The following is an 11,627-nucleotide window of genomic DNA, read 5'->3' on the forward strand; positions in this document are numbered from 1 at the left end:
TTTTTTAAGTTTGCCAATCTTGAATAATACTTGGAGAAAAACTTTTTTTAAAGCGAGATTATATGATTTTTTTATGTGTTAAATTGTAATATATTGATAAAATATGTTACAATAACACAAAATAGGCAAGAAAAAATATACATTGAAGAAGAATTTCATAAAATGCAGCAAAGACAAATTAGCGCCCTGATCCGATTGTGACGAAGATATTTCGTACATATTTTCCTACAATAACCGAAGCATTCGTCTTTTGAGTTAGTGTTCGTGTGTCGATTGAATAGATATCGTTGCAGGAATTTAAAATGAACCGTTCAACTAAATTTAGATTCACATCGTACATGCATGATTTACGTGCTGGCGAAATTGACTGTACAGACATTTTCGATTTCAGAATTAAATATCTACCTTATTTCGCATCTTTCGACACATGTTCTTCTTAACTTTTATTTTAATTTATATTGAAATATATGTTCAATAAGATTTTTACACATTTTATATAAATTAATAAATATTTGACAAAATCGTATCATCTCGCTTTAAAGTATTTTTAATTGTGACAAGGCACTGAGGATGCAGTGTGACTTTGACAGAGCACGGGACTACCTGGTTAGGGCCCAGAAACTGAAACCTCGCAGCAGCGATATCAACAGCGAACTTGAGAAACTGGAGAGGTAAGTAGCTACATCAGTAGTGAACTCGAGAAACTGGAGACGTAAGTAGCTAAATCAACAGTGAACTTGAGAAACTGGAGACGTAAGTAGCTACATCAACAGTGAACTTGAGAAACTGGAGACATAAGTAGCTACATCAACAGTGAACTTTTGAAACTGGAGACATAAGTAGCTACATCAACAGTGAACTTGAGAAACTGGGGAGGTAAGTAGCTACATCAACAGTGAACTTTTAAAACTTTACACATAAGTAGCTACATCAACAGTGAACTTGAGAAACTGGAGAGGTAAGCAGTTAGACATCAACAGTTAACTTAATGTCAGGTTCCTATATTTTGGTTATTAGTCATTGACAACATATGCAGAAGGCTGACTCAAGGTCACAGTTCATGGTCAAACATTAGAGCATCAATTTGGTTCCATATCTCCTATGTAATTTAAAGGATTTGTATGCCCCCGGATCGATTGATCGGGGTTATATTGTTTTTGGCCTGTCTGTCTGTCATTGTATGTGTGTGTGTGTGTGTCTGTCACAAAACTTTAACCTTGGTCATAACTTTTGCAATATTGAAGATATCAACTTGATATTTGGCATGCATGTGTATCTCATGGAGCTGCACATTTTGAGTGGTGCAAGGTCAAGGTCATCCTTCAAGGCCAAAGGTCAAATATATGGCTTCAAATCGCAGTAGGGGGCATTGTGTTTCACAAACACAGCTCTAGTTTATTTAATTTCTCTCAAATAGTTTGCTAATTAAGATTACATGCAGGAAGCATAAGTCAGTCACACCAATTCAAGTTAAAAGTCAGGGTTGTATTTTGAGCCTGTTTTTTCATGTCTGTTCTATATCTCCTGTGATCTGTATTGGTTTTTCATGAAACTTGCCTCAAATGTTTATCACTTTGAGGCATTTTGCAGAAGGCATTAGGAAGTCACACCGCCTCAAGGTCAAGGTAACTCTATAAGGTTGAAAGGATCAGGGAGGGGGCAAAAGCTTTTGTTTGGACTTCATTGTTTACCAAGCCAATTCGCCTTGGGTATTCTTTTTATGCCCCCGGATCGAAAGATCGGGGGTATATTGTTTTTGGCCTGTCTGTCTGTCATTCATTGTGTGTGTCACAAAACTTTAACCCTGGTTAAAGTTTGGTCATAACTTTTTGAATATTGAAAATAGCAACTTGATATTTGGCATGCATGTGTATCTCATGGAGCTCCACTTTTTGAGTGGTGGAAGGTCAAGGTCATCCTTCAAGGTCAAAGGTCAAATATAAGGCTTCAAAGCGGCGCAATATGGGGCATTGTGTTTCTGACAAACACATCTCTTGTTCTTAATAGCATTTTGCTTTTGAGACTTTATTTGCAAAATGCACTTAACTTATTGTATAATAAATGACGATCCATTCCAGTTTGTGTAATTCAATGGTGAAACAATTAATCTTGTTTTAAAATTTGCTTGTCATTATACATTTGGATGAAACATTTAGGAATTAATTCTCAGTTGTTCTCAGTTGTTGTTTTTACGCCCCCTAAGGAGGGCATATAGTGATCGCACTGTCCCTCTGTCTGTCTGTCTGTCTGTCTGTCCATCTGTCTGTCTTGCCATCACACTTTTGCGTTTAGGTTTCTAAAAATGCTCATAACTTCTATGTGGCTTCAGATATATTCAATTCTTTATTTCGTACATATGGCCTCCGGCCCATATACAACATATAAGCATCATAATATACTATGGTTAGTCAAGGATAGAACATATTCGAAATAAGGAGAGCTTATAAAAAGACAATGCATTCTCAATTAATAAACATAGAGTAAATATGGAGTTATCACACCGCATGTCTATAATGTGAGTCGTCCGATATGCGTTGTCCATATTTTGCATGTATAATATGACAGGATATATAATTCCAATAAATTCAAAAAGCACCAAGTCTACACAGTTTCTCATTACTAGAAGCACATAATAAGCCAAAAATGCAAAGTATATATAAGCAATGATGATGAGTTACTCTGTACCCTTAATGAATTCATCTCGTTGCATGAAAGCATAGTATATATACATAGCTAAGTTACGGATTGTTTCCATATCTGTAGAGCAAAGTAAATTTATAAAATTGAAGTAGTGTTTGTTTTGTATATAGTAATGAGGAATATATTTTTGACGAATACTTTCATACAAGGGACAAATCAGAACAAAGTGGAATTTGTCTTCAACGACTATTTCACAGAAAACACATGTTCATACCATAAGGCTATGAGATGAACTTCTAAACATGGCTAGAGCTTTTCTAAACTTAGCAACGTCTACAACATCAATGTATAATTCCCTAGAAAATACTTGTTTGAAGTCCATATAATAGGTTAGTTTGGCGTTGTTAGCAACATTTCCCCTCCAAGTTTGAGTATACTGGTCTTTTAATCTATTTTAAAAACATACACAAGAAGTGTTTATTGTTTAAAACACCTTGATTTTCCCAGACATAGCCAAAGCCGCTTCAGTATAAGACATGTTTAAAGTCTGTAACCCAGCTGCATTGGCCGATAGAATCATAATATCTTAGCGTATTGTAACACAGCCTAACATATCTTAAATCAGGCAATGAAAGTATTCTTAGCCAATAAGCTATGCAACGTTTGGCAGTATAAATGTGCATTGGAAAACGACCAAGGTCACCTAGAACCGCATCGTTACATGCTCCTTGACTTACATTAAGGAATCTTTTACATGCATACATTTGTACATTTTCAACACATTGCCTTGGTTTCAAACCCCATATTTCTGAACCATACATTAAAATAGAACATATTTTTGCATCAAAAACTTTGAAAAATGTCTTTGCAGGTAGGTATGGCAATTCACAAAATAATTAAATAAATGAGCCAAAACTCTTTGAGCTTTAGCACACATATTTTCTGCCATTTTATATAGCGAGAGTCGATTTGTGAAAAATACACCGATATAACAGAATTCATGGATAACTTCCAGATTGTTGCCATTATAAAACCACTTTTCCTTTCTTGAAAGCTGACCACCCTTTTTAAAAACTATAACTTTTGTCTTTTCTGTGTTAACAGCTAATTTATTGTTTTGGCAAAAAATATGTAGCACATTCATTTGCTTCTGTAATACTGCTACTGAATCTGAGATACAAGCGATATCATCAGCAAACATCAACATTCATATTTCTATAATTTCTGGAAATAACTGGATTCCTCTTATTTCATTTGCAACCATGAAATCATGCAGCTCATTTATAAACATCGCAAATAAAATGGGGCTTAAACTACAACATTGTCTTAGTCCTATCGGGCATTCGAAAGACTCTGTATACGTGGACTGTGATCGAACTACTGCCTTGACAGAAGAATATATAGCTTGTATAGCCTTTAATAAGTTACCTTGTATATTGTTCTTTCTTAAGACTTCAATTAATATACCCCTATTTACTTAGTCAAATGCCTATTTGAAGTCAATAAAAGCCACGTATACTGGTCTGCGTTTTCTTCTTAAATATTTAGTCACGATAGAGTATAAAACAAAAGCATTATCTGTTGTCGAATACCCAGCACAAAAGCCAGACTGTGCTTCAGATAGTTTAGACAAAGCATCAGAATAAAATGTAAGCCTTTTTGTCAGTATTGAGATATATATCTTGCTAAAAATATCTAGCAGAGCAATACCCCTATAATTATCTGGTGAATTAATGCTTCCTTTTTTATGAATTGGAATTAGTATTGATTTTGACCAGGCCTCGGTAAACTCATTATTTGTAAACAAGCGATTGAATAACTTGCGTAGATATGGTAAAAGTGCTGGCATTGCATATTTAAAATGCTGTGGAGTAAGATCACCAGCTGCAGCTTTCTTACAGTTTATGCTTTTAACACTTTCAGTGATTTCCTCCTCTGTTATGGGGGAATTTAATATCATTTCCTGAATGGAATCTATTTAATCTGTTTGATCATGATTTTGGTCAATGGTTTCTCTATTTTGTTCTTCGTTTTTTTCATTGGCAAACAACTGCTGAAAATGGTCATACCATTGGTTAGGTGATATATTTGGGTTTACTTGTTTTTAGTACTTGTTAGAGTTTTAATTTGAGACCGAACGACTTTGCGTTATTTACTGAGCCGTCTAGTCTTGCAATAAATTCTTTTTCATATACACGTTTTTTATTTTTACATGTTAATTTGAAGTGTTTTTTGTCTGTGATATATTTATTCAAGTCCTCTACCTTTTTGCTAGCCGGAAAGTTTTTCAAGCTGTGGCTGGCTTTACTTTTCACCACTTAACAGTCTTTATCAAACCAAGTTTTATCAATGTAACGTTTATGTCTACATTCTGTACTTTTTAAAAACTCTGAGCAAGATAGAAGAACATTTTCAAAAGCTTTTAAAACATCATTCACATTCACATGTGTGTCATCAATCAAGCTATCAAGCACTTCAAACGACCCTGCTATAACTCTGTCAGAAACACTTTCACCATAGCTTTCACCAGTGTTCCATTTATAATACGTATATGTGTCATCAGCAGAGGATTCTGGGTGCTTATGGTCTATAGTACTATTCATTACCATTGAAATTGGCATGGGACAACTTTCAGGTATAGACAAAATATCAAAATCTGTTACACGTTTCATCAAAGTCGCTGATACTATAAAATAGTCTATAGTACTGCAGCCATTTTTATTAATAAATGTAAAGTCTCCAACCCGTGCATCCTTCCCACTTTTGCCATTTACAATCGAACAAGCATACATTCTACAGAAAGCCAAGAGATCCTTCCCAAATCTATTGATTACGTTGTCACGCGAATTTCGTGGTAATGAAATTTCATTCTCAAATATATCTGTAAACTCACTTAGCTCTGGAACATTAACATAGTCAAATTCTTCAAAGTCAATTTCATGCCCACTACGTGAATTTAAGTCACCACTCAGTATTAAACCAAACCTTAACAAATCCTTGTTTATAAGCATTTCTTCTAACAATCGCCATAACCTTTCTATTTGGTACATGTATGCATGTGTATATGGACAAGGCCTTTCCATATGCACACAAATTTTGACCCTTTGACCTTGAACTTACCGTCAACGTTCACGTTTCGAAATCTGCCTATAGGTTTCAAAAAATTGTTTTTCAGGGGCATATGTCTTTAGATGGAGGCAGCTCTTGTTTTAATTTCCTTTTAGCATATTGCACTTAGTGAATTCTGAATAGCTATTTGCCAGTTGCGTTTCGGGCTATTTTGCTTTACAAATTACATGTATGTGTTTATTAAGTGTTTGTGTGGTGTAAAGAAATACCAAAGTCCCCATGATTGCTTACATCTCATCAATTTGCAAAACGTAATTTGAAATTTCAAAAAACGCAATTCGCAAAAAGCATTTTGCGATTTTCAAAATACAATAAACAAATAGCAATTGGCATGGCCTATTTCCTTTCTGTAGCCTTTAAAAAAAATTGCGTATCATAAGATATAGGGCAATAATTTTATTATTATTTGAGCCACACTTTAGATAAAACAGGGAAGTCTGCACAGGCTAATCAGGGAAGTCTGCACAGGCTAATCAGGGATGGCAGTCTGCACAGGCTAATCAGGGATGGCAGTCTGCACAGGCTAATCAGGGATGGCAGTCTGCACAGGCTAATCAGGGTCAACACTTTATGCCTAAACTGGTTCTTTTGCTAGGAAGAGACTTTAAATAAAAAATACCATAACAGTGGACTGCACATGCAAATCTGGGATGACACTATGCACATGCATGAAGCCTAGTTTTCCTAGAACCAAGGTCAAATTTAGGGTCAAAATTATTTATATATTAAAGCTACTAACTTGCCTATTTCAGTGATGTGCTGAAGTACCGTATGACTGAGACGTCCATGTACAGGAAGATGCTCTCACAGCCTGTAGGAACCACTCAGGAAGGTCAGCATTGATTTGTGATCACATAGCATTCTCAGGGCTTGCAATGGCTCAAAATTTGTGTGAGCCAAATTTGCTTCAGGCAACAAAATACTTGCCATTTGCGTATTGAATGGGGTTTCATGAAGAAAAAGTTGTACCCAAATATAATTCTCTAACCAGAGTAGTCATTTTGTAGCCACTGGTTAATTTGGCAAATAGCAGAATAAGCTCTGATTCTGTTCTCAGACAGCAATGGACTTTGATTCCGAAAGTGTTGGCTAATTGCTTAGTTATTTCCCGTGGCCTTTGTGGCTACTTTCATCCTAGTTTCTATCATTTTGTTCCACCTGTGTCTCTTTCTGTTAATGTTTCCCAACTATTGATATTTGCTAGCTATAATTATTGTTGCATATTGCCATCTATGACACCATTTGTACATCTATGACATCATCTTTCAACCTATGACATCATATGTCCACCTATGACATCATCTGGCTGCTATTTAAGAGGAAGAGAAGGAGAACAGGCGGGTAGAGGCAGCCAAGAACAAGTCAGAGGCATGCAGCGAGGAGTTCCGTAAAACAGTCTCAGAGAAGCTCAGGTAAGCTCACAACAAATTTGTGTAAACAAACTATTTATACCTTATGTAGACCAATAGAAACTAAACACTTAACTTTTGCACATAGATTTGTTGTAATATTTTTACACCAAAATATTGCAAACAGTTTGGAGTATAGCTCAGTGATATCAAATTTCTTACGCTTTGTGCTCGTAAATTAATATACTTATTATCTCCTTGCCGTAGATTTATTAATCCTTTTTCACTCAGAAGCAAAGTGAAAATGGCTATTTGCTAACAGCATATAGCCAGAACAGCCTGGTAGTAACATGCAGGCAATACAGGTGTTATGCTATTTGCTTCTCATCAGTACATTAAGGTTGGAAATGAAGCTTTTAAAGCTGAATGTAGTAAGGAAGCTCTTACATTTCATTTGATTTTCTATGGGACTACAAATGCATCAATTGCATATCAGAGTGGTCAAGGGTTAGAACAATTTTTTTTTCCGCTAAAATGCAGTTCCTTGAAGTTTTACTAAGTGTACTTTACTAAGTTAGGAGCCATATTCACCAACCGAATCTAAGACTTAAGAAAACACCATAAGATAAAGTACAAAAGAGTGTTTGCAAATTTGTTGGAACAAGTTTTTACAAAAAAGTATTTTTGTTGGGGAATACCAATATTGAAATGAGCTGCACTCTCTGAAAATGGGACTTAATACATGTGCGTAAAGTGTCGTCCCAGATAAGTGTATGCAGTCCGCACAGTCTTATCAGGAACAACACTTTCCGTCTAAACTAGATTTTTGCTCAGAATAGACTTTCTTTATACGAAAAATATCATAAAAGGCAGTAAGTGTCATTTCTTTATCAAAACATCACATATTGAAACAACAAGTGTATTACGCTGTATGGTGGTTGTGTCGTCCCCTAGGGAGTTCAGTGCAGACCGGGACCTGACAGAGTTCCCCATCCCCAGCTACAACCTGTCTCACGGAGAGATCTACTGCATCATAGAAGTGGCAGAGAGTCTTGGTCTCGACGCAAAAGTCAGGGGAACAGTGAGTAGCTGTGAATACAATATACATGTTTCTAGTTTGATGCAACATATTCCCAGTTTGATGCAACATGTTCCCAGTTTGATGCAACATATTCCCAGTTTAATGCCACATATTCCAAGTTTGATGCCACTTATTCCCAGTTTGATGCAACATATTCCCGGTTTGATGCAAAATATTCCCAGTTTGATGCCACATATTCCCAGTTTGATGCCACATATTCCCAGTTTGATGCAACATATTCCTAGTTTGATGCAACATATTCCCAGTTTAAAGCAACATATTCCCAGTTTGATGCCACATATTCCCAGTTTGATGCAACATATTCCCAGTTTGATGCAACATATTCCCAGTTTAAAGCAACATATGCCCAGTTTGATGCAACATATTCCCTGTCTGATTCAACATATTCCCTGTTTGATGCAACATATTCCCAGTTTGATGCAACATATTCCCTGTTTGATGCCACATATTCCCAGTTGGATCATAGAGATGAACAGGTAACTGTCCTATCATTGTGTTAAAGATCAGGAGTGGCTTAGAATATTACATCGTCGAGGCTTGCCGAATATCCAAGTGTCATGAAAATCCTTCGATGGTTAGAGGAGATATGGACTGGACACAAGATAGAGGCTTAAAAAACGTTTGACCTTGAAGAATAACTTTGACCTTAAGCAGGCATTACATACTCATGCCTTCTGCACATTGTCTCAATGCCTTCAACATGTTAGCCCTTCTGCACATTGTCGCAATGACTTCAACATTTTAGCCCTTCTGCACAATGTCGCAATGCCTTCAACATTTTAGCCCTTCTGCACATTGTCGCAATGCCTTCAACATTTTAGCCCTTCTGCATATTGTCTCAATGCCTTCAACATTTTAGCCAATTTTGATGCAGATTCTTCAAAAGGTATAGGAGATATCGATAGGACAAAAATGTAAGCCTTAACCTGTGACCTTGAAGTACAAACTTGACCTTGGGCAGTCATGACTTACTTATCCCTTGTCACAGTCTCAATGCTTTCAACATTTCAGTCAATTTTCATGAAAATCCATCAAGGTATAGGAGATATGGAGTGGACACATAAGTTATACTGATAGACTTACTGACAGATGGACAAAGGACATTCCTATCATACCACCTACCACTTGGGGGGGGGGTATTTATCACTTATCACAAGCGTTTGCCAATCATAAGAAAAATAAATGTGCAATACCTTGAAGGTCATATTTAAAGTTAGTGCATGTACAACTTTACCAAATTGCAATTTAATCCTTCATCATGCAGTTTTCAAATGATTGCCACACATGTTCATCATGGTGGATGGCTTGTTTTTGTGTCTCCCAGTTCAAAGGTTATGAAAACACTTAAAGGTCATATTAATTAAAAGTTATTTTACGGAAATGTCTTCCCATTGGAGGTGTCACACGCAAGTCTTGTGCCCCTTTGACCAAGGTTGATGTCGCGGATATCAACGGTCAAATAAAGTGCAGCTTTTTAATTAATTACAAACATCATTTAAAATTGGAGCTACATGTTGCAGTCAGGCGTCAAGCTCATTTTTTCCTCCTGTATCCTAATAATTATGAAATATATTTTTATACATTATGGACTCAGATATGTTGACTTCCTTTTCCAGGGAAACAGTTCCCAACTTAGGGTAATGAAGAGACCTCGGTCCTCCACCTGAGGTGAGTGAATCTCAGGAAATGTGTGTGCCAGACTTCTGGCCTGGCATACCAAGTTCATGTATAAAGTTTGGAAACAAAGAACGGTGCTTTGTTTTGACTATTAGCAATATTAATTTGTGTAACTGATATTTTGAAACTTACTTTTACATTTGTTCAGGTTTTGCAGATTATCTGTTAAGTGGATCTTACAACACACTTTTGTATTTGATCATTGTAACCTTATTTTAACAAACATGAGCTGTGTTCTGTAAAAAAAGGAGTTTAATGCATGTGCGTTAAGTGTTGTCCCATTAAACCCCCTTTTCACAGAGCATGGCTCATGTATATCTAAATTTCAGACTGTCAATCATTGTATATTTGTTATTTTCATGTCATGTACAGTTTCTTTTCTTTTCTAAAATGTTCAATGTTCTTTTGTTCTGATATTATTAAAAATGCACATATAAACATTTATTCACACTCATTAGCAATCACAAGAGCCTGATACATGAAGAATTAAGTCTTATGTTTTTATCAGGGTACCAAATAATAAAAAGTTCAGAAAAGAGATATGCTGAAAAAGGAAAACATTCATGTCATGATTAATTGAGCCTCACTCTTGGAAAACTGGGCTTAATGCTTGTGCGTAAAGTATTCCCCAGATAAGCCTGTGCAGTCCACACAGGCTTATCATGGACGTCACCTTCAGCCTAAACTGGACTTCTGTTTAGAAAAAACTTCCTTTAAAGTCTATTATTCTATGAAAGCGGGAAGTGGGCAAACTACACAGGCTAATGTGGGACAACACTTTACACACATGCATTAAACCTAATCTTGAATCGGAGGTAGTAGAAAATGGCCATGTATCTCATTTCATGACCCATCTCCACAGTTTTGTGGCCAAGAGAGGATACGCACTGGTCAGTTTCTGGCATCAGTTTTGTGGCCAAGAGAGGATATGCACTTGTCAGTTACGGGCATCAGTTATCTGGTCCAGAGAGGATACGCACTTGTCAGTTACTGGCATCAGATATCTGGTCCAGAGAGAATACGCACTGGTCAGTTACTAGCATCAGTATGTGCACTTAGATCTGATAAGCCAGCGTACCCAGGAAAAGTGGTAGCATGTTAACTTACTGCAATGCTATGACTAAAATACTGCTGACTACGCCAAAAAATACAAACAAACAAACAATGGTATTGCTTATTTTTATAGTGGAAATTAAATGACAGCAAAAATTACCAGAAATACAATCAAAATTGTATGTTGGCATAAAGTTTCATTTGTGTTGGGAGTTTTGTTATATTTGGAATTGTTGATAAAGCGACTTGTTCACAGTTTGGCACAATGACAATTCTCAAAAAACAATAGTATGCATTATATTCAAACAACACAATTAAACCTCTGACTAATCAAAGTGTTAAAAAATATATGGTCATTTATGATTAATCATCCATCAAAATCTGGAAAATAATAAAGCATTTGTAACACTTTTCAACAATAATTTAGCAAAAACCTGTATTACCAACATAGCATTTAACCCTTTCCCCCATAAGAAGCAAAGTGAAAATGGCTATTGCAACCAGCATCAAACCAGAACAGCCTGCGAGTAACTCACAGTCTGTTCAGGTTTTATGCTGTTTGCTGCACATCAGTATGTACTGACTGGAAATGAAGCCTTAAAAACTTGAATCCAGTAAGAAATGTCTTTTATAAAATTTAACTTTACAAGGGACTACAAATACGTCAAAATACATAT

At 36.1% G+C, this 11,627-nt stretch overlaps 1 protein-coding gene across 2 annotated transcripts in view; it reads left to right on the forward strand.

Annotated features, from left to right (window-relative positions):
- The window catches only part of LOC127850703 (inactive peptidyl-prolyl cis-trans isomerase FKBP6-like), a 33,278-nt gene extending 22,122 nt beyond the window's left edge, over positions 1–11,156 (forward strand). Inside the window, exons 9-14 of one of the 2 annotated variants that reach the window (XM_052383975.1) lie at positions 562–671; positions 6,522–6,601; positions 7,088–7,181; positions 8,073–8,199; positions 9,837–9,888; positions 10,760–11,156. In XM_052383975.1, coding sequence (XP_052239935.1) covers positions 562–671; positions 6,522–6,601; positions 7,088–7,181; positions 8,073–8,199; positions 9,837–9,887 — 462 coding nt within the window. In that variant the 3' untranslated portion in view covers position 9,888; positions 10,760–11,156. Of the gene's footprint in view, positions 1–561; positions 672–6,521; positions 6,602–7,087; positions 7,182–8,072; positions 8,200–9,836; positions 10,336–10,759 lie in introns of those variants that run through there. The other variant, XM_052383965.1, reaches the window with a different exon arrangement.
- Positions 11,157–11,627: the final 471 nt, after the last annotated feature.

Source organism: Dreissena polymorpha, chromosome 1 (genome assembly GCF_020536995.1).
Source record: "Dreissena polymorpha isolate Duluth1 chromosome 1, UMN_Dpol_1.0, whole genome shotgun sequence".
NCBI lineage: Eukaryota > Metazoa > Mollusca > Bivalvia > Myida > Dreissenidae > Dreissena > Dreissena polymorpha.